This window comes from Rattus rattus, chromosome X (genome assembly GCF_011064425.1).
Source record: "Rattus rattus isolate New Zealand chromosome X, Rrattus_CSIRO_v1, whole genome shotgun sequence".
Lineage (NCBI taxonomy): Eukaryota > Metazoa > Chordata > Mammalia > Rodentia > Muridae > Rattus > Rattus rattus.
In genome coordinates this window covers 68434645-68462017 of record NC_046172.1, presented here as the reverse complement: position 1 = coordinate 68462017, position 27373 = coordinate 68434645, and the positions used below count along the sequence as shown (strand labels likewise).

The 27373-nt window shown below is 40.3% G+C and overlaps 1 protein-coding gene across 1 annotated transcript in view; it reads left to right on the top strand.

Moving 5' to 3' along the window:
• Window positions 1-6669: 6669 nt before the first annotated feature.
• Window positions 6670-27373, top strand: part of Chic1 (cysteine rich hydrophobic domain 1) — a 42249-nt gene continuing 21545 nt past the window's right edge. Inside the window, exons 1-3 of the mRNA XM_032889663.1 lie at window positions 6670-7138; window positions 15940-15994; window positions 24942-25097. Of these exons, the coding sequence (XP_032745554.1) occupies window positions 6837-7138; window positions 15940-15994; window positions 24942-25097 (513 nt within the window). The 5' untranslated portion in view covers window positions 6670-6836. The remainder of the gene's footprint in view (window positions 7139-15939; window positions 15995-24941; window positions 25098-27373) is intronic.

Genomic DNA, 27373 nt, shown 5'->3' with positions numbered 1-27373 from the left:
TTTCCTTTATTTTTTCTTTTCTTTTTTTTTTATTAACTTGAATATTTCTTATATACATTTCGAGTGTATTACCTTTTTGGTTTCCGGCAAACATCCCCCTAACCCTCCCCCTTCCTTATGGGTGTTCCCCTCCCACCCTCCCCCATTGCCGCCTCCCCCCAATCACACGTTCACTGGGGTTCAGTCTTGCAGGACCAGGGCTTCCCCTTCCAGTGGTGCTCTTTAGGATATTCATTGCTACCTATGAGGTCAGAGTCCAGGGTCAGTCCATGATAGTCTTTAGTTAGTGGCTTAGTCCCTGGAAGCTCTGGTTGCTTGGCATTGTTGTACGTATGGGGTCTCGAGCCCCTTCAAGCTCTTCCAGTTCTTTCTCTGATTCCTTCAACGGGGGTCCTATTCTCAGTTCCCCACTGGGATTTCTTATTGCCTCATCTCCCCCAGACTTGGGTATGAAGGAGCCAGAACCACAGCAATACTAGTTGGGAAAGATATAACTTCACTCCCAGCTCAGCATTTTCTAGCCAAAGAACCAGAAAAGGAACAACACAGCGACCTGGAAACCCTTTAGATGGTTGAGTACCTATATAGTAAGTGTTAACATCACAGAAAAGAACTCTAGCTCCGCGTTCATCTTCACAGCAAGGAGTTGCAAAACAACAACAAACTCAGGACTTCTCATCGTCACTCAACTGTAAGGCACTTCTACCTTCAGGGTTCGTGCAAGTGACATAAGCCCAAATGCTTATGTCATCCAGCAGCACCAAGTACCCCTGTTTGAGTGTTAATCAAGTCAATGGGGAAAGTGGACTTTCACCTCCAACAGGGTGACACATAATGGTACAGCAGCTCACCTTTCCCTAAGGGAGCAGAGCCAGCAGGCTTCAGTCAAAAGACAAAGCTGAAAGAGAATCCAGGCTCTCATAAGGTAATATGAGAATACTCGCAATTACTTGAAAACAACTCATCAAACTCCACACAGGACTTGAATCCCAACACTCTGGAGGCAGAGGCATGTGGATCTCTGTGAGTCCTAGACCAGCCTGGTCCACATAGCAAATTCCAGGCCAGCCAGAGCTACATAGACAGACTTTGTCTCAAGAAAAAGAGAAAAGGGGGTTGGGGATTTAGCTCAGTGGTAGAGCGCTTGCCCTAGCAAGTGCAAGGCCCTGAGTTAGGTCCCCAGCTCGAAAAAAAAAAGAAAAGAAAAAAAAAGAAAAGAGAAAAGGAGGTAGAGGAGGAGCCTCAAATTAGGACAAATAAATCCACACACCACATTACATAATAATTACATTTTCGAATATTAACAACAAAGAAAAATACTTAATGCATCCAGCAAATAAAATATCACCAACAACTCAAAAACAAGAGATTGTTCTTTAAGTAAACACCTGGATACATGAAACAAGTAGCACAATCTTTTGCAAATGCTGAAATTGTCAGTCCAAAACTAAACACCCAGTAGTAAAAAGACACTTCGGGAATGAAAGTAAGATCGACATTTTGTCAGACCAGGAAAAGTAAGGTAAGTTATTGCCAATGAGCCTGAATAACAAGAACAAGGGTTGCAGAAGGAGTGGCACAGTGTCTGGACACTTCTCCCAGGGTGTGCAGGGCCCTAGGTTCCATCCCCAGCATGGTACAAAACACACACACACACACACACACACACACACACACACACACACACACACACAGAGAGAGAGAGAGAGAGAGAGAGAGAGAGACAGAGACAGAGACAGAGACAGAGAGAGACAGAGAGACAGAGAAACAGAGAGGAGGGAGGGGGAGGAGGGGGAGGGAGGAGGGGGAGAGAGAGATGAGAGAGAGAGAGAGAGAGAGAGAGAGAGAGAGAGAGAGAGAATATGGAGCAAAGACTAAATAGGAAAGACAACAAAAATGTCAAATGTCTTAGAATATCAGTAACAAAGAAGAAACAGTAAGCAAAATTTTTAATAAAGACTTCTTTCCTATTTATAAATGGTGGTAGCAATTGAGTTGTTATAATAAGTCATTTAAAAGACAGAGAAGCTATGATCAAAAAATAAATAACCAGAGAATAACTCATGAGAATGTCAACTGATAGAGACACTGGTGGTGGGGGGAGGGGGAATCATTCAACAGCTTTTTTAAGTTCAACACAATCTTTGTAAAACAAATTATTTTACTTTATCATTAACTGTGTGTGTGCAGATGTGTACATGTATATGCAGAGGCTAGAGACATCTAGTCTGCTGGAGCTGAACTTACAGGCTGTGCACTGCCCAAATAATGGGTGTTGGGAACCAAAGTCAGATCTTATACAAAGCGGTCAGTGCTCTTAACCTCTGAGCCATCTCTCCAGCCCCAAAGTTCAACAATCTTAAGTAAGGCTCAATGACCCAGTGAGGTGGGAGTGGGTGGGTGGGTGGGGGAGCACCCTCATAGAAGCAGGGGGAGGGGAGAGGATGGGGGTTTGTGGAGGAGAAACTGGGAAAGGGGATAACATTTGAAATGTAAATAAATAAAATATCCAATAAAAAAGTAGATGGCCCAGAATTCCACTTATACACATCTATTCAAGAAAAAATTGAATCATGTTTTTACAGAGACATATGAATGTCCACAATAGTTATTTTCACAATAAACAAATAATGAAAGGAATCCAAATGTCATTACCAGGTGAGTGGATAAGGCAAACAAGATCTACTGCAACAATAAAATACCATTTATCCATAAAAAGGAATGAAGCCCCAATAAATGACACAATATGATGACCCTCGAAAACAAACTAAGCAAAAGTTGTCAGAACCAATGTATTTTATAATTTATTTATTTGAAAATCCTGCTAAAGAAATACTAACAACACAGATGGTTTGTGGTAGGGAGCGGCAAAAGATCCGGTGGTCGTTTGTGGTAAACACCTACAGCGCATGTGTTGGCATACCCCCAGCACCTACAAGGCCAGGGTGATATTCATGGTAAATAGGTATTTCATACTCCACCAATCCCCAGTGGATAAATTTACAGCCACAGTCTGTTTTGTATATAAGGCAAGTGCCTTTGTTCCTCGGGGTCCCCGTATTAACAATTGGTGTTCCTGCAATAAAGGCTGTTAAGAAGAGTCCGACAGTGTTGCGTCTTCCTTGCTGGTCAGGGTGGGCACTTCAGATTGTTGCATAGGATTGGGGATGAGGATTCGGGCGGGGGCTATTGAAAAATGAGACAATGGAAATATTCTAAAATTAGTTTCTGATGATGACTGCACAATTCTGTAATTGACTAACATCACTAAAGCACATACTTTAACAAATAAACCACGCTGTCTTTTAAAAATCCTCTCAGACCATTAAACCCGAGATGTTGTGCCTCAGTCAGCCATCTATTAGCTGAGAGAGTGACCATCCTTAGCACATTAGGTAAACAAAATCTTTTTCCACCTGCTTTCCTCTCTATCCACTCCCCAATTTACTCTCCTAAAAGCTAACTTATCATTTAAAAACCATCATGCTTCATGTGTTCACTGACAGTGGATACACAAAACCTGTTTTTCTCTGCTTTCCCAATCCAAAACCCGGCCTGTCGCCCAGTAGAACTGATTACCTTTGTAACCACAGATGCTTCTTCAGCACAATGTACACGCAGGAAAGCAGATGAGCTGATTTCACTGTGCTTGCACCCTTGGCCAAGTGGAGCACTCCCCTAAACTACCCTGTCCTTTTGACTCCTGACTAAATGTCAGCAGCCTCTTTCCAAATTATTTAGTTTGTTTTGCTTTGTTTGAGATAGTGTCTCAGTGTCCCAGACTGACCTCCTGCTTATTATGTAGCCAAGGATGAACTGGAACTTCTGATCTTCCTGCCTCTTGCCTCCTCCTCCTCCTCCCTGACTCTGGGTTTACAAATGTGTGCCACCGTTCCCAGTTTATGCTGTGCTGGAAATTAGGACTGGGGTTTCACATGATCAGCAAGGCTCCACCAACTGAATTACATCTCAAGACTCTCCGCTTTTTTTTTTTTTTTTCTCGGAGCTGGGAACCGAACCCAGGGCCTTGCGCTTCCTAGGCAAGCGCTCTACCACTGAGCTAAATCCCCAACCCCAAGACTCTCTGCTTTGCAACTTACAGTAGCATTTCCCCTACCTCTCTTTTCTTTCTTCCTTTCAGTCTCCCCTAGCCACAATACCTCCAATGTCTTTTTGCATTCATCACAAAATCCAGCTCTTACTCCTTTTCCCTTTCTGTCAAATATTCCTTCCTAGACTAAGTTTGAGTGATTAAAAAGCAAAAGCTACCTCGGGAGCGGTAATCAACTAAATAGTATTCCCTCTAGATATTGTTACACTGGACTCTTTCTTTATACTAAGATATTTGGGAAATATTTAACCTCCTCTGTGATTTTATTTTGCTTGTTAAAAAGAACAGGCACAGAATATTAAATTTGATCTCAGATCTAAGGTCATTCACCCTTGTTGATATGTTTCATAGCGCCAGGAAAACCAACTATTATTACACAGTATTTTAAGATTCTATCTTTTATACTAATATCCGGCTAAAGAAAAGCTCTTTATACAACAAACGCTACATTTGCTCCATATAGATAATGTTACATCTTACTTTTCAATTCCAAAATAGCTAAACTATTGAATATAATAGAAAATTTTAGTATTAATAACCCCAATTCCTTGATATTTTGAACAATCTCTCTTATAACAGATTACTCCCTTCCTCACATGTCTAAATATTTTGCTTATTACCACTATGCTGCTGATACAAGGTTCATTCTAAATTCCAGGCTCTGTCAATTTTCCCAGTCATACCATCTAATCAGAATGGACGCTCTACTGCAGCAGAAGGAGAAGAGAAGCCACTGCCAGATATGAACCAGCTTGTGCATTACCTAGAAACTCAAAATAGGTGATCTCTGTATTTTAGCAATGTAGAGATGAGGTAGAATGTTTGGATGGGGAAAAAATGGAGAACAAGTCACTATAGACCTAAATGAATTGTTTAAATTTTCCGGTATTTGACTCCGTCTTTTTTAATGATTTTTTTTTTAGCTTCATGTATATTGGTGTTTTGCTTACAGGTATGTGTATGTAAGGGTGTAAGATCCCTGGAGGAACTCGAGTTACAGACACTTGTGAGCTGGCATGTGGGTACTGGGAATTGAACCAGGGATCTCTGGAAGAGCTGGTGCTTTTAACTGCTGAGCCATATCTTCAGCCCAACAGTTCTTCATCTGTAAAAGACATAAAAAGATGCCTACCTCGAACGAGTGTTTGAATGACATGAGCTGTGGTATTTGAGAGAATATAGTTTGGAGTCTATAAAACAGGTGATGTTAATTAATGTGCCTCTAAATTGGCATGCCCTCAACACTCCCCAGCTCCTCGTGTCCAAACCCCAATCTCTATCTCTCTCCTCCCTCCCTCCCTCCCTTCCTCCCTGCCTTGGTCTCTCTCTGTCTGTCTCTCTGTCTCTGTCTCTCTGTCTCTCTCTGTCTCTGTCTGTCTCTGTCTCTGCCTCTCTGTCTCTCTGCTTCTGTCTCTGTCTCTCTGTCTCTGTCTCTGCTCTGTCTCTCTGTCTCTCTCTGTCTCTGTCTCTCTGTCTCTGTCCTCTCTGTCTCTCTGTCTCTGCTCTCTCTGTCTCTCTCTGTCTTTGTCTCTCTGTCTCTGTCTTTGTCTGTCTCTCTGTATCTGTCTCTGTCTCTCTGTCTCTGTCTCTCTGTCTCTGTCTTTGTCTGTCTCTCTGTCTTTGTCTTCTGTTTCTGTACCTCTGTCTCTGTATCTCTGTCTCTTCCTCTCTGTCTTTGCCTGCCTCCCCCGCCCCCCTCTCTTCCCCAGACAGGGTTTCTCTGTAACTCTAACGTCCTAGAACGAGCTCTGTAGACTAGGCTAGCTTTACTCAAAAGATTCTCCTGCTTCTGCCTCCCAAGTGCTGGGTTTAGAGATGTGTGCCACTATGTTAGCGTCAAATCACTCATTGCAAACCTGTGCATCCTTATTCATAAGACCCAACCAAAATGCACCACCTCACCAAGCCTTTCCAAACAACTTTAGGTACCATGGCTGTTTGTTTAAAAGAACAGGGCTTTGGGAGTCAGAAGAGACTCCAGATTTAAAGGCTCATCTGTCATTTACTAGTTCCATGTCCTTGGACAAATTATTTGTTCTCTTTGTATCTAGATTGGCCTTGTGTGATGTGAGGCTCAATGTGGTACACGTCTCATAGGATTGTGGGGAGATTAAATGAGATAAGTACACAGAGCATTTAACACGGTCTGTGATGCTTAGCAAGTCCGCAAAGTACCATTTAGCATAAGAAATTAATAGAAAGTTTCCTCTTTTGAAAAATGTTTACCCTTTTCTCAGAATTGAACAATCTCTGCCTAAGAGATTGACATATGCATACCTTCGGATATTTTGGGCAATGTCCTAAACTCGCTTTTATAGAATTTGCTTTCCCTCAACTGTCTGCATTAGAGGCAAATATATCCCGCATTAATTAACAGACACTAAAACGAGAACGTATGTCCCCTGTGTACAAGAGACTGACGTCCGAAACGCAGAAACGCAGTATGAAGATCAGCACCCGCAGACCGGACCTCGAGAATTCCCTGAGTTCACCTCTACCGGCCCCCTCCCCTTGGAGGCGCGCAAGCGTACACCGAATTTACTCCCTGGTCCCTCGTGCCCCCGCCTCCAACCCCCGCGCTGTCTACCCAACACGCAGGCGCGTCTCCTCAAGCGCTTTCCCCGCCCCCTCCTCTTTCTCTTCAGTCCGTTCCCCCTCCTCTCCCAGCAGCTCCGCAGGTTCAAACTCTTCTCCCGGAGAGTGGCGGCGATCGCGCGGTCACGTGATGAGCATCCTGCTGCCCAACATGGCGGAGTTCGACACCATCTCGGAATTGGAGGAAGAAGAAGAGGCAGCAACATCGTCCTCGTCCTCGTCTCCGTCGTCGTCGTCGTCGTCGTCCGTATCTGGGCCCGATGAGGACGAGGAAGATGAGGAGGAGGAAGACGAGGAGGAGGAAGACGAGGAAGACGAGGAAGAAGAGGAGGAGGAGGAGGTGCCGCCCCCGCCTCGGGTAGTGAGCGAGGAGAATCTGCGGAGATATGCCCCAGACCCTGTGTTGGTGCGCGGCGCCGGCCACATCACTGTGTAAGCGATTGGGATCGGGGTCTTGCAGAGGCTGAAATTTGACGACAGACGAATGAGAAGGGCATTGAGGGGCCTGCGGAATGGGGGAGGGCTGTCTAAAACGTAGTGTTAGCAAAGGGCACCTGGTCTAAATGGCAAAAGCGCAGGTTGAATAGATGTCGTGTAAAAGGGGGGGGGGGCGGATAACGCTGCATCGACCCGGAGGAAAGAGTGAGCGTAGACATGGAGTTGTGGGGTAGAAAGCCAGAGACATTGGAGTAGGGGCGATCTGCTCATTCGTGTGTTGGCAAGTGAATAGTCTATAAACTGCAGGATGCACTGGGCTTCTCTGCTGCCAAGATTGATGGCTAGTGGAAAACGGCGTCTGCTGTGACAGGTGACAAGATCTAGGTTTGGGTTCTTCAAAAACAAAAATATGTGATGCATTTTGTGAATAATATAAGTATTCATCCACCCACATATTTATCCATCCATTCTCCTACCTAATGCTTACATGAATGAATATCGTCATCCTTTCTCTGTTGAACGCACTACTCTGACGTTCCTTTAATATCACGTCCTTAGAGGTTCAGGTTAATAGGAATCTATGCAAAGTAGAAAGAGCTATGGATATAGAGTGAGAGATCTTGGTTGATAATCTCAATCTTTCTTCTTACTGGCCCTGTGACCTTGGTCAGTTGATTCTTACTTCCAGGCCTTGGGTTCGTCATCTCCAAAATGAAGGGATTTGAGTGCGTGATGTCCAAGCCCCCCCCATTTTTTTTAATTTAAGATGTCTACAGGGGATCATGTATGTCCAGACATTAAATATATGAATATTAAGTATATAGAAATTAGCCCTTGATGAATTGAGGATAATTTCTTTAAAACTCAACCAGGATGGCTTCTTTTACATTGAATCCTATATCATATTTGAGAAAATAAAGTGTGCACAGTTGCACAGTAAAATTGATCACTGGGCTTTGAAGAGTGCTATATCATTTTTATTTGCTTGGATGGCACATACTAGAAATTTTGAATATGGTGTCGTGTTCATACTCTTGACTGTGGTGTCTTTTACTGCCTTTTCAAAATACATTTGCTCCTTCTTGTCAAGTCAGGCTATCTCTAGTTTTTATCATGGCTCACATAGTCCCTTTGACTCAACTGAGTGCTTGCATGAAATCATACAGTATGTTCCAACTCCTCCATCATGTTATCTTTTCATTTTAACATGTTAACTATTTTGACTGCAATACACTTTTTAAATCATTGATGCATATATTACCAAATGTTTGTCAATTGTGGAAGGCTTTGGAGGAGACTTTTAGGCCTTATTCTGTATTAATTAATTGGAAGACAGTTTGGGGTTTTTTTGTTTGTTTTTGCTTTGCAGTCCAAGATGTTTTGCAGATAGCCTGTAATGTTCAGGCACCAACTTCCTGCACCGTTTTCCTTCCATTCCTTTTGTCACTAGGGAGAACATCATTCAAACGAATTATGATTCTTGTATCCAGGCTTCTTTTGTTGTTATTTTGTTTTGTTTTTAATTCCATGAACCTGTAAAACACCATCATGCCCACCACACTTGCTGCCTCGTTTTCCAGGCTTCTTTTATGCAGATCAATTTCCATGACCAAACAGAGAAAAGGTATTTTCTATACTGACCCACAATTTTATCTTCCAACTCCCCCCGTTATTTTCTACAATTCACGAAGTGAGTACATAGCAAGGAAGCATAATTTAAATTCTTTAAAACTTCTTTGTGGCTCCATTCTATTGTCAACACAACCAGTTTCCTTTCTTCACTTAAAACAGAACACTGAGATTTGCCCTGGTTAGCCCCTTATAGGTATAATTTCCTGCTATCACCCCCCACACACACATACACAGTTTTAAAATTCTGGAGTTAGATGTAAAGGGATAGCGCCGATAGTATCCTGATATTATTTGAAGAAAACTCTGAAAAGCATAAGCCAGTACTTAAATCACTAAACATGAAAATTGTTTAGCTTTATTGTGCACATTTTCTCATTTAGAAAGAACATTTGATGCTAAATATCTAACCTTCTAAGAAGATTAAATGTTTAGAAGCCAGACATGGTGGTTCATGACTGTGATAGCATCATTTGGTAGATTAAAATAGGGAGAGTGCTGTGAGTTCAAGACCAACGTGGATCACACGAGTTCTAGGCCAGCATGGGCTACATAGTGAAACCCTGTTGTTCATAAAATGTTTGTTTGGTATCAGAGACGCGAACTATAATAACAGAACCTTCCATCTGTCAAATGAAGCAAATACTTAATAATCTTAATCTGATACATCTAAAATATCAATTTTGTTTCATTTTTTCTGACATAGGCATGTGTAGATTGTTCTAAACTATATGCTATATTGGTTTTCTTGGGTTTTGTGGTGACAAAACTCAAACTACAGCATTGTGCACCCAGGCAAATGCTGTATCACTGAGCTACAACCCTGGCCCTGTACCAATGTGAGTGAACTAGTTTTTCTTCTCCTGGATACTGACTGGCCTTTTTCTATTCTCTGTTCAGTCTTCATCTATAGAAGATTGGCTTCTATTCAAAGTTAAAATTTTGAGAGGTGTCACCATCAGCTGGTTCTTTTTTTAAAAGAGGGAAGTATTTTGTAGCTTTTTACTATGATTAAGAGATAAATATTTAAGAAAATAGATATGTTTAACCTGATTCTAACTCAATATATCTTATGCTCAACCTTTTTGCTCCCCAAATGGGTTGTACTTCTAGTTGCCACATTTGTTGTGGTAACACCAAAAGTCTACTCTCCCAGGGTAATATTTGAAATGTTTGAATCATTTGACTCTTCTCCTTGAATTGCCCTATGTCCAGTTTTCCCAGAATTGTATCATTATATATTTGGAAATTTGTTTAGATTTTTCATTTTCTCTATTCCTATTTGGCAATACTCTTGCTTGAGTTGTCATCTTCCCCTTCTTGAATTACAGGCACAGTCTGCTGCCTCTCCCCACTTCATTGTGCATGCTTGTGCCAAACTAATTTTCTTAAAATTCCATTTAATCATGTCATATGCTGCTGCAACCTGCATTGGCTCTTTATTAGATAGGAGTTCTCCCAACATTGCAATTCAAGGAGTTCCTTACCCAAAACTCATCTCTTCTGCTTTTCATACCCTTCTCTTCTACCCTCCTCGCAAGGTCTTGTTCTCTAAGTTAGCCCCAGGCTCCAATAGTGCCTCACTTTGATTCTCCCTAGAACCTAGAGTCTAGATTGTAATTATATTCAATTCTTCTATGACAAAAACCTTTGATACCCACATCCCTTTTAGCTGCTATCTAATCTCACCTTGCCAAATTTCTTAAAAGTACATACATGTGCCATATTTACTTTCTTTCGCCTGAGTTCTGCCACCTTACCTGTGAAGAATCTGACCTCCATTGAGATCCCCAGGATCAGACACTGGTAGTGTGTATAGTTTTATAATGGAGTGCTTGCCTGGTGTATATTTTTCATTCACAGTCTTCTTCCTGTCTTGCTTCTTAAATACAAGTTATCTTCTCAGTTTTGTGCTTAGCTCTCTAGTCTTATTGTCTACACATCTCTTCTGCTTCTTGTGGTCTAGTAATCCAGTGTTTCCAAATATGTATGTCTGTACCAGACAGTGCTCAGGCTTTAACCTGGCCTGTTTCACTTTCAAATGTACCTTAGCGTTCTGTATTCTCCATTTCAGTTGAGTGTACCTCCTGTTACCTCTCTTTTCTTCTCACCTTTCCCAAAGTGAAGCATCAAAAAGTGATGATAGGACTTAAAAGTTGCTTGTTTTCTTCTCTAGTGCCTGATTCGGGTCTCTTTTTTCACCCTAACAAGTTGTCTTGCCTCTGTCCTTGTCACTCTGGCAGCTATGCTTAAGCCTGTTGCTTATTAAAACACCAGAAGTATAGATCTAACTGAATTGCTCTCCTGCTTAAGATTAGTCTAGCTTCTCCTGCATTATCAGGATAGAGTCCAGGCTCTGGAATATGGCATACAGAACTGGATCTAACCTGTCTCCCTCATCTCCTTCTATTTCCTTTGCTGCTTGTATGCTACTCATCATAGTCTGCTATTTCTTATCTTATGTGTCTGTTCAAGCTAGTGCCTCCATTTTAAATGCCAGTTCACACCTCCCCTCACCCTAACTATCCAAATGTCACCATTTTCTGTCAGTCTTCTTTGCCCTTGCTAAATTATAAGCAACAGCAGCAAGAACAATCTTTCATTCCCATGAATCTTCAGTACCTATCATAATCCCTGTTTAAGTACAGTCCATGAATATTGGTTCATTTTTGTGATAGTCTATGTCTTTGGGGTACAAACTTATCACAGGCCATCAGCAAATGCTAGTTTGTTGACTCATGCTGTGAAGAGGACTTCCATAGCTGTGATAGTAACCTAATCCTAGTGAGGAGGGATCATCGCACCACCATCCCTGTCTAAAGCTCTGTTAAGCTTTCCCGAGAGCTCCAGTTTACTTGTATCATCTTTGTGATTTGGCCTCCTAGTTATTTTAATGAAATATAAATTTTAACATGAAATTAATTATAATTTCCTGAGAAGCAAAGTGAAGCCAGGATGTGGTGGTGTACACCTTTAATCCCGGCACTGGAGGCAAAGGCAAGTGTTTATCACTGTGAATTAGAAGCCAGCCTGGTCTATATAGTGAGACCCTGTCAAAAAAAAATATTACTAAATTAACTCCCACAGGTGTTTGAGACTAGCAACAAAATGATGAATAGCACTTGCAAGTATGAAATGTTTCAGAAATGCTGTTTATATGACTTACACTTTTCTTCTTTTTTTAGGATAAATACTGGGGCATGGTGTATTGAAATACAGGAAACATACATCTGATGAGATTTTTCCCCCTTGTGTTTTTAAATATGACCACACTCTCATTATTTAAAATGTGTGTACATCTGTCTGCCCTTGCTAGAGTACCTGGATAGAAGTTAGTTGAGATAATTGCTGGATTACCAGTTTTTAGGGAGTCTCATTAGATATAGAACCAAAACAGATGGTTAAATTTACAAGCAGTACCTTTGTAAACAAAGTTACAGACACTTCTCAGACTAGAGAATGTCATACAATTTTGTTACCTGTCATTGAGAGATTACAGTGACTTATTGATATTCTGAGAGAGAGAGGCCTTGAGTAGTATGAGCAAGGCCCTGGTTCAGTCCCCAACACTGAAAACAATCAGGTAACTGTTTTACAAGGCTTTAAGCCATTGTGTAGTCTGTTAAGAAAGATTAAGGAGATCTAAGAATCTAAAAACAAACAAAACAAAACAGAAAAACCTCTGTGTTGTAGGGTATAATTTTCCTTAGTACAGTAGAGTTCACTACATGTACTTTAGAATCAGTATTATTAAGTACATAGTTTTCTAGCAAAATAGTGGTTCTTGTTACAAGACTTTGTATGTACTGATTCTTAACCTAAGCACATGAGCATTCATTCATCCAAGGTTCAAATGGTTGAAAATAGTCATCTTCACAAGCATGGAAAGCAAATGATGTAGGAAGGCAGGGTAAAGTAATGAAAGGATCCACCCTTCTTTGCCTCTATTTCCTACCATTCAAAGAATTGTTCCAAGAAATTAAAATGTAAGGGCATTGAAAACACTTAAAGAGAATTCAATCATTGACAACCACCAGCTTGGTCAACTTCAAACACATAATAGACTCTATATTTAATAACATCAATAAAATGACTTTATGAATAGTTCCCAAGTGCCTCTTTGTCTAACGCTGAAGACTGCCACATCTTGGCTAAGAGTAATGAATAGATAGATGCATTTGTGTAACTTCTGTGTAGCCATAGTTCGTAATTTCATAGTTTGCTTATGAAACGGAGAAAAGGTGTTCATTCACCAGAAGCTGTTTCAATATTTGTGGCTACTAAGTGAAATCCTCCGAATTAAGGTTATTGGAAGTCAGCACTCTTTTTATGTCCCCACTGTTAGTGAAGAGAATTGAGAAGTGAGAAGAGGATGGCTATTCCTTGTTAGCCAGCATTATGACAGTAATGGGCCTGGTTTGCTTTTCAGTGTGCTTTGTTGTTTGATTTTTGAGATGGATTATTGACATATTATCCAGATTGACCTTGAACTCACTATGTAGCCCAGGCTGGCCTTGAACTCTCTATCCTCTTGCCTCATCCTGGGATTATAGGAATGTGCTTCTATGCCAGCTTCTTTATATTTTATGATATAGATAATCAGTTCACACTATCTTACAGGCTTTACACATCTCAACCATTTTACCAGATCAAAAATACCTGGGAAAAATCACCATCTACATTGACCATGCATGGACTTTCTCTTATCGTTATCTTTCTGTTATCTTTTTTTAAAGATTTATTCATTTATTATATATAAGTACACTGTAGCTCTCTTCAGACACACCAGAAGAGGGCATCAGATCCCATTACAGATGGTTGTGAGCCACCATGTGGTTGCTGGGAATTGAACTCAGGACCTCTGGAAGAGCAGCCAGTGCTCCTAACCTCTGAGCCATCTCTCCAGCCCATCTTCCTGTTGTCTTAACAACATGGTATGGCAATGATTTGCGTAGCAGTTGTATTAGCTACTACTAGGATGATTTAAAGACTACGGAAGGATGTATATGGGTTACATGCAAATACTATGCCATTTTAATCTAAGGAACTGGGAGCTGCAGAGATGGCTCAGCAGTCAGGAGCACTTGTTGCTCTTACAGAGGACTTTTCCCTAGTACTGTAGAGTTCACTACATGTATTTCAGGAAGTAGCGATTCAGAGGGAAGTTCACAACCAGCTCCCAGTACTCAAATGGATGCTTATAACCATCAGTAACTTCAGTTCTAGGAGATATGAATCCTTCTCTGACCTGCAAGGGCATTAGGCATGCACTTGGCACACACCATACCTGCAGGCAAAATATATGTATAATAAAAATTTCACTAAAAATTAACATAAGGGACTTGAGTATCCAGGGATTTTGATATCCAAGGTCTGGTTCAGAACCAGTCACCCACAGACACTAATAGATGTCTATATGCTGCTCATTAAAGGAGATGTTTAAAAAGTAAAAATAAGCTGGGCGGGGGTGATGTATGCCTTTAATCCCAGTACTTTTTAAAAATCCTTTTCCCAGGGGCTGGAGAGATGGCTCAGTGGTTAAGAACACTGGCTGCTCTTCCAGAGGTCCTGAGTTCAAATCCCAGCAACCACATGGTGGCTCACAACCATCTGTAATGGGATCTGATGCCTTCTGCTGTCATGCACGCATACATGCAAATAGAGCACTCATATAAATAAATAAGTAAAAATAAATAAATTCTTTTCCCATTAATGTAAACAAACTTTGGAATTATACTTTGATGAGTGTGACCAGGTTCTCTTCAGACAATTAAAAGATCTTTTTAAATACCTTTCATTTGCTTAGCTGTTCTGAGAAAAGAGAGCCTGACCTCAAAAGTTTTCTCATCCAGTATGTTTGTTCACTATGATATGTAATAAAGTCAAAAGGAATTGTATAGACCTTTGCTCGTCTGCTAATTGAGTAGGAATGCCTTAGGTCACTTTCTGAATGTCAGACAATTGCATATCAGAATAAGTAAGAATTTTATGTCAGGGGGCTGGAGAGATGGCTCAGTGGTTAAGAACACCGACTGCTCTTCCCAAGGTCCTGAGTTCAAATCCCAGCAACCACATGGTGGCTCACAACCATCTGCAATGAGATCTGATGCCCTCTTCTGGAGTGTCTGAAGGCAGCTACAGTGTACTCATATATATAATAAATAAATAAAATATTTTTAAAAAAAAGAATTTTATGTCAGTGGATGATAGGTGAGCGAGAGCCAAAGTAAACTAGCATTGAGAACACCATGAATGCAGTAGCAAGGGACAGACACCAATCACTCCTACTTTCCCAGGCTCCACACTATGCTAAGTAACTGTAGGACTTCAAACTATTAAGGGCCTCCAAGAAAAGTGCCGTTATCCTCGTTCGGGGGACAAGGAAACTGGCATTTGTGGTGGCACATGCTTAATCCTAGCACTCAGAAACAATTTAAAAGTCAATTAACTAAATAAATTGCCTAAAATCAAATTCCCATCTGGTTAAGAGTGAAAACTACAAATTAATAATAGTTATTATTCTTTTTTAATGTAAGTAAAAATGAATCCTCTTCCAAAATATAAATGTGCGCTAAAAATGGAAAAGGAAGTATATATACTTTCCATAGTTTTTGTTTTGCTTTGTTTTATTGTTTCATTGCCTTGGTTTTTTTTTTTTTTTTTGACACGGTCTCTGTGTAACCTGGCTGTCTGTAACTCCTCTGTAAACCAGGGGTGGCTTCCAAACCCAAAGAGTTCCACCTGTCTCTGCCTTCCGAGTGCCGGGATTGTTCACCAAGTGCGCTACCACTCAGCTTTTTGTTTGGTTGGTTTTGGTTTTGGGTCTTTCAAGACAGGGTTTCTCTGTGTCACCCTGGCCATCCTAGAACTCGTTGTGTAGACCAGTCTGGTCTTGAACTCAAAGATCTGCCTGTAAAGTTTTATTCAGAAAATATCTGTTAGATTTAATGGATCTTTTTTAATTTAATATTATTTTTAGGACTTAAGTATAGGTTTTTAATTCATTAAGTTTTCTTTTAACTGTCATACACATCATATAGTTGTGAATATTTAGGACACAATTATTTAAATCTGAAAAAGAAAAGAAAACCTCATGGATTTATAACTTCTGAGAAAGGGTTAAATATGCTGAATAGAATAGATTTTGTTCTGTCTTTGTTTTTAAGGTTTGGATTGAGCAACAAGTTTGATACAGAATTTCCGTCAGTTCTGACAGGGAAGGTAAGTGGGCTTGCTTTGAATTTTCCAATTCTAATGCACTGTGTTATGGTTTATTCAATGTTATGACAAATGCTTTGACTCACTGGTAATGAAGCCAAATAACAGGAGGCCTCCCTACTTGGAAGCTGTGTGCACAGTGACTAAATGGTGTTTCCATGACTACCAGCCTCTGGCCAGCTATTTCGTCTGTTCTTCCTTAATGTCAGCCATTGTTTATTTACCTGCTCAGCTTTTCCAGTGTTGGCCTTTTTTGTCCAGCACAGGTAGCTGTAATTGTTTTCATTTAGATCTATCATTTCCAATCTTTCATTGCCAAAGTAATCTTTTTAACTGGGTCACTATTATTCTTTTAAAAGTGTTATATGGTATGCATCATTTATTACAAATAAAAAGCATGATATTTTTGTTAAATGTTTTTCTTCCTTTTAGACTGAGTTTATTATATTGGACTCACAGCAATAAGTAACTACCTTTCTATTTCTGGGTTTCTCTCTATTCAGTTGTATAGGCAAGCATTCATGCTCAAAATTCAGACTTCCCAGGACTCAAACCTAGATTAATGTACTGTGTGACAATTATAAATAATAGTGTACTATATGCTGAAAATTCACCAAATGAACAGATTTCAGGTTCTCTAAAAGAAATGATAAATAACTATGTAAGGAGCTCTGTTAACGTGCTTGACTATATAATTATGTCACTATGTGTGTATATGTATCATGTTGAGCTATTGCAATGGTATGGGTCTGTAAACCCAGCACTAGCACTCACGAGTTCCAGACTAGCCTGGGTTACATAGTTAGTTGTCTCAAAAAATAAACAAACAAAAAACACCAGCATGTTGTATACTTGAAATATTACCTTTTTATAAAGAACTATATTTAGAACAATTAATTGTCTTACAGAAATGCTAACTTTCAGGTTGGGAAGATGGCTCCATGGGCAAACAGTGCTTGTTACGCAAGCTTGAGAACCTGACTTCAGATGCCTAAGCTCCATAGAAATGCCAGGTACAAAGAGAGGCCACTGGGTAGTAAAGACAGACAGAGCCTAGGAGACATGCTCGGGCTAGTTAGACTAGAAATAATGAGTTCCAGGTTTGGTGGGAGAACCTGCCTCAAAAACTAAGGTGCAGGGTGATCGAACTTCAAAGACCCCCGAAGTCCATCCCTGCCTCCACACTTGCACACAGAGGGGAGAGAAGCTCTCTTTGTGGAAATGATTGGCTTTGGTTTCTCATAGGTTCTGCCTCCCTCTCCTAATCAATGATTCAGAGTACTTCAAGTGCAGTAGCAGCTTAGACTTAGATGTGTCCTCTAAACACTAATAGTAAACATTCCCTTTAAATGTATAGAATTAAACATGGAAATATCTCTTCAATAATTGTATTAGTGAGAACATGGTAGATTTAGCAGTAAAATTAAAGAAAAATGTGAAACAAAACATCTCCAATAGAGAATTTATTTCCATTTGCATTAATGCCATTGCGTGTTTTGTCTGGGAAATTGCATGCAGCTTTGAACACTAACTTGTGTTTTTACATATTTAAAATTTCTTAGAAAATGAATATCTTCGAAATTGTCAGTAAATATAGCTCCCAGACATAAGTATATTTATCCAATTTTTAATGAGTCGGTTTTTGTGCTTGAAGTAATCTTTTCAAATATCTTTGCATACCTCTTCATTCCTTTCCAAATTTTCTGCAAGTAAAAATTCCTTTGACCCAGAAGATGCTAGGATGTTTTTAAGTTGGAGTTGTAAGAATGGTAAGCTGCTTTTGATAACCTCTCATACAGCCTAGAGGATCTGGATGGAAGCTGTTCTTGTAAACATCCTCCTCCCTCCTCCTCCCTCCTCCTCCTCCCCTTCTTCCTCCTCCTCCTCCCTCCTCCTCCCCTCCTCCTCCTCCCCTCCTCCTCCTCCTCCTCCCTCCTCCTCCCTCCCTCCTCCTCCTCCTCCTCTTCCCCCTCCTCCTCCCCCTCTTCCTCCTCCTCCTCCTCCTTTTAAATCTGTCTGCTTTTCTTTTTTTTTAGAAACAGAGTTTTGTCAATAGTACCCTGTGGGCTGGCCTGGAACTCATTATGTAATACAAGCCAGCCTCAAACTTGTGGCAGTCCTCCTGCCTCAGCTCTCTAACTGTTCAGTTACAAGCATGAGTCACCATGCCTGGCTAAAACACGGATTCTTTTCAGGTGATTATTTTTATAGTATACATACATTCAAGTATATGTTATTTGCATTGTATGCATTTTCTCATGTATTGGGTAATACAGAAATGATAATACAACATTTTCTTAATATGTGTTTAACGATGAGAAAAGCAGTACCAATGATTGTTGTGTTGCTGTGGATCAAGCCCAGTGCCTTGCTCACACTAAGCATGTGTTCTACGGCTGAGCATTATCTCTAGTTCCTGAAGATTCGACTTTTAAAGTTACATGTTTATCACACATGGTATGCACTCATTGATAAGTGGATATTAGCCCAAATGCTTGAATTACCCTAGATGCACAGAACACATGAAACTCAAGAAGGATGACCAAAATGCGAATGCTTCACTCCTTCTTTAAAAGGGGAACAAGAATACCCTTGGGAGGCGATAGGGAGGCAAAGTTTAGAACAGAGACTGAAGGAACACCCATTCAGAGCCTGCCTCACATGTGGCCCATACATATACAGCCATCCAATTAGACAAGATGGATGAAGCAAAGAAGTGCAGGCTGACGGGAACCGGATATAGATCGATCCTGAGAGACACAGCCAGAGTACAGCAAATACATAGGCGAAGGCCAGCAGCAAACCACTGAACTGAGAACGGCACCTCCGTTGAAGGAATCAGAGAAAGGACTGAAAGAGCTTGAAGGGGCTCAAGACCCCATATGAACAACAATGCCAAGCAACCAGAGCTTCCAGGGACTAAGCCACTACCCAGAGACTATACATGGACTGACCCTGGACTCTAACCTCATAGGTAGCAATGAATAGCCTAGTAAGAACAGCAGTGGAAGGGGAAGCCCTGGGTCCTGCCAAGACTGAACCCCCAGTGAACGTGATTGTTGAGGGGAGGGCGGTAATGGTGGAGGATGGGGAGGGAACACCCATAGAGAAGGAGGGGGAGGGGTTAGGGGGATGTTGGCCCGGAAACTGGGAAAGGGAATAACAATCGAAATGTAAATAAGAAATACCCAAGTTAATAAAGATGAAAAAGTTACATGTTTATAACATAAATACAAGTTTTACTTCCTTAATGAGAATCTTTTTCTCCAGTAGGTACTACTTCATTAGTATAGATTAGTGTGGATTATTAAACCATTTCTCTAGTAAGGGGAGGCCTTCCATAAATATGAAAAAATTAAATTAAAAGTCTTAATTCCCAATGTAATACTCCTTGTGTAAATTGTCTTAAAATGGATAACTCTAATACCTAACAGAAAAGAATTACCCTTTATTAAAGAAAATCGGTCTTTTGGCATGAGTGAATATTCTAAGTAGCTAGTTTGAGGTAAACAAAATTGGAGTGAATTAGGAAAACCTAAAAGGCCATTTCAGGAATTTCACAACTCACTATTAACCTTTTGCTTCTTTTGTGTTAATTCTTGTAAGTGCAGAACAGTGAGTTGTTCTGACATGATAGGACAAATCATGTAGATAAGTGTGTTTATATACCCACAGATAGATTCTGGTAACCAGAAAGGAAAGGCCTACATAAGTTTCAAAAAGGCAATGAAAGTGTCTAGTCCTCAGCTTGAAAGTAGCAAAGGGCATTATGGGGAAAGCAGTGTATAGTGTTAGGAATGGGAAGCCATAAAAATTGACCCCACTCTATTGTGATCCAATATGACAAATGATTGATAGGCCTGTGCTTGTCACAATGAGAGAGGCAAATCAGTCCTGCTGGGCTTTGCTTTACTTTTAGTCTGTTTGCAGAGTCTCCTGCATCCTGTTATAAAATATTATGACCCTTTCCCCCACCTTCCTGAGGGTGTTTTCTTTTTTCTTTCCAAGAGAGTCAAAAGGAATGAAATGTTTCTTTACAACCTACTGTCCAACTAGAAAGTCAGAGGCTCCCAGCCGACGGAATACTAGAAATAGTTGTGTAGAAGCAAATGAGTCCAATGGTTGGGAATCTGTAGTTAACCAAACATTTCTCTCCATGTTTAAAGTTGAGAGTTAGTCAATCCTCATTCCTTACCTCTGTTTTATGACTTATACTGTTACTCAAATGCATTCTTTTTTCCCCAAACCCTTTTTGAAGTCAATGCAGACTGTAGTTTGTTGTTTAAGATTCTAGTGAAAGTTTTTCTTCTCAATATACTTGTCTTATGGCCCAAAATTTGATTTCTCATTTTTAGTAACTTGAGCATTTGAATTTTAGTTTGTCAGTAGTAAGAGAGTATCTGTTAAAAGGTAGATTATTAAAAGGGGAAATTGGCAAATTTGAGGAGTGCTGGTGTTTTCATTTTCTGAAACATGTAATGAAAGTTTCCTAACAAACTGCACATAGGTATATATGGTGTATAATCGCTTAAATTCACGTATCAGATTGAAAGCCAGCCTTCCCTTCCCTCAGACTTCTAACACTGTACTTCCCTGCTAGAAATAAACCTTACACATGGTTTTGTTCTTTTGGATAGAGTCACTTACACGCTTGCTTTTAAATAAAAGTTTCAATCATGATCGCAAACTTTTTAAGAAGTCGTTTCAAGGCTGGCAAGATGTCTCAGTGGGTAAAAGGTGCTTGCCAACAAGCCAGACAGCCTGAGCTGGATCCTCAGAGCCACACAGTGGCTCTAACTGACTCCTGCAGGGTGTCCTATCTGTGTAGTCACGTACACAGATGGATAAGTAAATAAGTGTAACGAATGTCTTCTAAATAAGCAAAGCTCAAAAAAGACAACACTGTAGATCATCTCCTCATACTGCAAAGTGATACCTGACAATAAGAGCTAGAAGTCAGGTTGAGAAAATGGGGAGGACACCAGAGTTGCACTGATCCAAACAACTGGGGTGGATATGTTTCCGGGCCACTAGCTGATGCAGGTGATGCCAGGAGAACACGAAAGACCTCTGGCCTGTGGGAGCAAGCTTAATGTGACAAAACGAGTAAGCCTTCGCTGAATAATCATTCTGAAATAAAAGTATATTCGTCTGACATAGAGAAGGTATTTGTAATTCATTGTCACAATATGAAATCAATTTTGTTCTTTAAAAAGAAAACAGAATTGCCCGCATCATAGAGTGACTACAGTTATATCCAGTAGATTTTTTTTAGAGGAGAGGAATAAAACACAAGATAGTAGGAAAAAGCTGTTCTCTAAGCATTCCCAGGCAGTGAGGTAAAGGGTCCTGTTTTTAGAAAGCGTACACATTGTCAAGCCAACAGTGCTTAAGTGCTTAAAGAACACAGTTAATAGTCTTGTTTTGCCTGCAGTCTTACCAGGAGATATGCATTTTTTAAGGGCCTGATGTCCACTAGGCAGTGTGCTAAGTAGCTTTAGAGTTCTTACCTCATTTATTCTCCAGACTTTTTTCCTAACAAAAGGAAAAAATTACAGCCTGTGCATAGGAGGAACCAATGTTCCACAGTCATGACAGAATAAGGGACAGAGAACTCCGGCCCCTCAGGGAATTCTGTGTGTCCCTTAGAAGGTGGTGATGAAAAGTCCTGTGAGATAGAAACTATCTTTAACTGTTACTTAGTGATTCCCTGCAATGAAAAGGAAGTTAAATGCTCCTGTTTGGGACATATGAATCTTTACACAGTAACTTGGAGGAAGAATAACCAGTAGGACACCTGCTTACCGTGGGCTAGCCCCTGGCTTCCATCCCTGGTTCTGAAAAAATGGGAGAGGAAGAAAGCAAGGGAAAAGAATAGCTCTGAGGGAAACGTCAATGTTCTTCAGGTCTTGAGTTTCTCAGAACATTGACGTTTCCCTCAACGCGTGGCAGATTATCCTTTTATTTGTAATCGATGTATAAGAAAACTGAGGCTTTGCCCTCACAGAACTCAGACAACAGCTTTTCTATCTACATCTGAGATGTAATTTACAGACTTTTCTTTTCCAAAGAATTCTAGCTAAGAAATTCCTTCCAAGTTGGAACTTCAATTTCCAGTGTCCATTTCAGGGTTGGAGAGATGGCTCAGTGGTTAAGAGCTGACTGCTCTCCTGAGTTCAATTCCCAGCAACCACATCGTGGCTCATGATCATCTGTATACTGAGAGCCTGATGCCCTCTACTGGGCTGCAGGGAAACATGCAGGCAGAACCCTCACACATAAAATACATTAATACAATACAATAAATTAATTAAAAACAAAAACTATACCATCTCACCATATATACATACAAACACACACACACACACACACACACACACACACACACACACACACACACACACATATATATATATGGAATTGTAATTAAGAAAAAATAAACGAGCCAGTCTTAGCTGGTTGGTACTAGTACACAGTTTTAATCCCAGCAGTTGGAATGCTGAGGTAGGCAGATCTCTGTGAGTTCAAGGACAAACCTGGTGTACACAGCTCCAGGACAGGCAAGTCTGCACAGAAAAACCCTGTCTTGATTAAAAAAAAAAAAAAAACAATGGGGAGGGGGGGATGAGATTACTCAGTGGTTAAGAGCACTGGCTGCTCTTCCAGAGGTCCTGAGTTCAAGCCCCAGCAACCATATGGTGACTCATGACCAATTTGGTGAGATCTGGTGCCCTCTTCTGGCCTACAGGTATACATGCAGGCAGAACACAGTATACATAAGAAATAAGTAAGGCTGGAAAGATGGCTCAGCGTTTAAGAGCACTGGTTGCTCTTCAGAGGTCCTGAGTTCAATTCCCAGCAACCACATGGTGGCTCACAACCATCTGTAATGGGATCTGATGTTCTCTTCTGGTGTGTCTGAAGACAGCAACAGTGTCCTCATACAAATAAAATAAATCTAAAAAAAAAAGAAGAAATAAGTAAATCTTTTTAAAAAAAAATTAGATGATTTTTATCTGTGGTTTTTTTTCCCAGACATGGCAAGAAGTAGAAACACGTTTCCTGATTTAGCTTCAACATATTTTCTGATTTCAACTATAAAGCATAATTCAATTATAAAGCATAACTTATTTTTATGTTTACCCCCAGAAATGTCACTTGGAATTCTTGGTGCCCAGTGACTGCCACTGTATCATGTTGTTAGCAGTGTAGATGGTGAATGGGACCCGTTTTCCCTATGTAAACTTCATTTTAAGGTCTACAGTTTCAAAACTGGCAAGAATAGCCAGTGTGTGGACTGAGTAATAACTTACAGGTGACACAAACAGTCCTAATAAAGCTTATGTACTTAGTGTTTTCATCATTATCATGCTGAACTGAGTCTTTATAGCATCCATTAATACTTATGTTTGTGTGATTCTAAGGCACTGTTAAAAAGGAAATAAACGTACCTTCTGTGTGACGAGTGAAGTTTTTAGATTTGTGATGTCACACGTCATCCTGTAGCTTTCATTTTACAGCAACTTATTTATTTATTTATTTATTTTTTTTTTTTTGGTTCTTTTTTGGAGGGGATTAAACTAGGCCTTGCGCATAGGCAAGCGCCTACCACTGAGCTAAATCCCCAACCCTGCAACTTATTTTTCTACCAACATCATAAGTTTTGCCTTTACAACCAGATGCTGAAAATTTTCCCATGACTTTTCCATCTGCTCACTTTCTAAACGATGTGGTATCATCTTGGTGATCCAGAAACATGATTTTACCAAAAACACACTATTCTTAATGTTCCTTTGAATCATGTAACTTGAAAGGAGAATTTTTGGTTCAAGTCTTAACTAACATGCATCCCACTCATGGTTTTGAATAGACCCTGTCATTGTTTATAGAAAAGCGCAAGCAGCTACTTCCAGGAACAGGTAATTAACTAGAAATATGAAATTTGTGTAAACACTTTTCAGCCTTCAAAACTCAGAGTGGTTATGAGTCTGATGTGCGCTGAATGCTAGGAAACAGCTTTAAACATAATTACCAGATACTATTTTTTGTTAATGTATTTCCCTGAAAACAGCATCAGGTTTAACTATTATATTACAGATTTCCAAGAAAAAAAAAGGTATTAAGAGAGTTTATTTGAAAGTAATTGCGCTGGTTCAGCTGGCTTCCCCAATTTCTGCTCCCTGGGAAATCAGTGTTGTGAGTGCATGTGAAATGGGGGGGCCTACCCCCAGTGCTCTTCTCCCTCCTGGGCCCTACTCACACTACAACCTCTTCCCAAGTCCCCAACCCACCTCCCCTTGAGAAAAACTGGACATGGTGATGGGGAGGGGAGCTGGCCAGAGGAGGACCCTTTTCTGTGGCATTAGATGGGGGGGGGACAGCTGGGGTTCCCCTACCCATTCCACCTCCCTCTAAACTGACAACCCCCAATCAGTGTTTGAGCCTCCTTGTTCCCTTGGCACCCCTGGTGAATCCTTGGTGATGATTTTGACAACTTCAGGAATAAATGTCAATTCTCATGGGGAAAAAGGTAGTTTATTATCAATGCCTGTTTTAATCCCATGTCCGCTGGTTAGTTGTTTGGTTTGTGGTCTTGTCTTAGACTTCTAACCATAACCCAGCTTTGAGTCAGGGTGCCTGAAGATCTGAGCACCATTGCCATAACAAGAGTGTTTGCCAACAAAAGTGCTTGATGTGTTCGTTTCCTTTCCTATCAGTCCTGGTGCTCTCAGTTTATTGTTAGTCATTTCAGAGCACTGTGGATACAGTGCAAAGTTCTAAAAGCATGAAATTGTATTGCTTTACTCGCTAAGTCTTCCAGGAGTCTATCATAGAGATTTATGGAGAAAATGTATTTAGACATTGAAATATTTGTGATAAGGCATGTTCCTTACGATTAAAGGTCATGGGGAACTGTCCACAAACTCTTACAGAGACTCCCCTGTTCTAGGTGGCTCCAGAAGAATTTAAGACCAGCATTGGCCGCGTGAACTCGTGCTTGAAAAAGGCTCTCCCTGTCAATGTGAAGTGGCTGCTATGTGGATGTCTCTGCTGCTGCTGTACCCTGGGGTGCAGCCTGTGGCCTGTTATTTGTCTCAACAAAAGAGTAAGTATAACCAGCCTATTGTATGACAATAAAAGGAGCTGACATTTATGGACACTTATTATGTGTTCGAAGTGTTTCCACGATTTATTTAACTCCCAGAACAATGCTGTCTTTATTTTAAAGCTAAAGAAATTCTGGGACAAAAGAAGTCACTTATTCAGCCTTTATCAATACTTTATTGCTTAATATGAGCTTATACCACTTGCAATAAATGCAATTTAATTTATATATTCAAATATATATGGATTACTTTTTCCAAAAAAAGGAAAACCCAAAGGGATGGCTTAAAATAATTCTGAACTGCAGGTGGACTGGAGAGCACCTTTGGCTCTGAAGCCAAGCAGAAGGACCAGCAGTCCTCAAAGGAGAAGAAAGCCCATAGGCTTGAACGCGGCATAGTAACATTCTTTTATAGTTGTGTCATGCATTTAGGACATTGCCTTCATTTTGTCTACTTTAAAATTTCATTTTTATTTCAGGGCTGTTTTCCCCAGTGGGAGGACATCTTTGAAAAGTCTGATTAACAGGCGGGGATTATACTGCTGTTCAATTCCCAGCAACAATTCTGCACAAGCATATGCGCTTAAATCCTAGCACCCATGTCAAATGCCAGACATGGGTGAAAACAAGGGTTACTGTGGCCATCAGCAAGAGACTCTGTCACAAGGAAATAGGATGGAGATAAAGAAGGACTTTTTCCTCTGGTCTCCATGAGCACATACAGACACATGCACATACATGTGCATATAAACCATGTGCATGTATGTATACACATACATACAAATTATGATTAAATCCAATGAGGGAAAAATACCCATTTTACCTAAAATTCTTTCCCTACTACCTACTAATTTGTTTAAATGGCAACTCTCATGGAAAAAAAAAAGTAGTTGCATATTATTATCAATGCATGTAAGTGGACTTATTGTAAATAACAATTAGTCCACTAAGTTGGAAATATTGTCAAGAAACACTCGTTTTATCTTGCATTTTCTCTTAAGTTCTTTCATAATTACTTCAAAAAGAAAGATAATAAAATGCTGCCAACCCTGTGCCTTTTTTTTTTTCTTAACCTAGAGTGTTGTACATGCCAGGCAGGTGCTCTACCCTTGAGCTATATAGCCCTATCCCTTGTTTCTATTTTAATACAGGATCCTATTAAGTTACCCAGGCTGATTTCAAGATGGGGTCTTACTGTGTATCACTGACCAGCCTGAAACTTTTTATATAAGTCCAGGCTGACTCTGAACTCACAGAGATCTGTCTGCATCTGTCTCTGCCTCCTGGGTACTAGGATTTAAAAATTCACACTACTAGGCTGGAAAGATGGCTTAGCAGTTAAAAGCCCTGTCTACTCTTCAGAGGTCCGGAGTTCAATTCCCAACAACCACTTGGTGCCTCACAACCATCTGTAACCGGATCTGGTGCCCTCTTCTGGCCAACAGGCATACATGCAGGCAGAACACTGTATACATAAGAAATAAATAAATCTTTAATGGGGGAAAAACTCCTATACATACCTGGCTGGGTAATCTTAGACTCCTGGGGTAGCCAGGAAAGTTTGAGTTTTTCTTTTTTTGCTTCAGTCTCAAGCAACTGGGATTATAGGCATGTGTCAACAGGTGCAGCTCCCCTATGACTTTTTAGAAGTAGATTACTGATTCCCTTAATAACCACCAGCAGCTTACAGCTTTGCTTTCAATACGGTCTAATTTGTTTGTCAAAACAAGTATAGTATTTTCAACTGACTTTCTACAAGTTTCAAAAGCTGATGACAACACAATTTTTTAATTGTATCTTTAGTTAAAATCAATAACCTCCACCTTTATTTTAAAGCCTCAGGTGAAATTAAATCATGATTTGATGTCCCGGTGTAGCCAGTTTCAATCACTGAGAAACGAAGTTTGGGGTTTTAATGCTATCAAGGATATTTCTCCCCTGAAACTTATTTTTGCTTTGTCCATCTCAATAACTGTATCAGAGGAACTGAAACAGAAACATGTTTTCATGTCCTGTGTTTGTGCTATGAGTATTCTGATGGAATATTCAATGAAAGCTGAGATGATGCTGATTCTCTGGTATCCCTTAAAGAGTTTATACTAGGGACAACAGGGTGACTCAGTAAAGGTACTTGGTGACAAGCCTGCCAAGTCTGCAGTTCAATTTCCAGACCCATATGGTAGAAGAGAGATTCAACTCCCACATGTAGTCTCTGATCTCCACATGCATGCACATACTCACATTTTAAAAAATAACAAAAAAGGGCTGGAGAGATG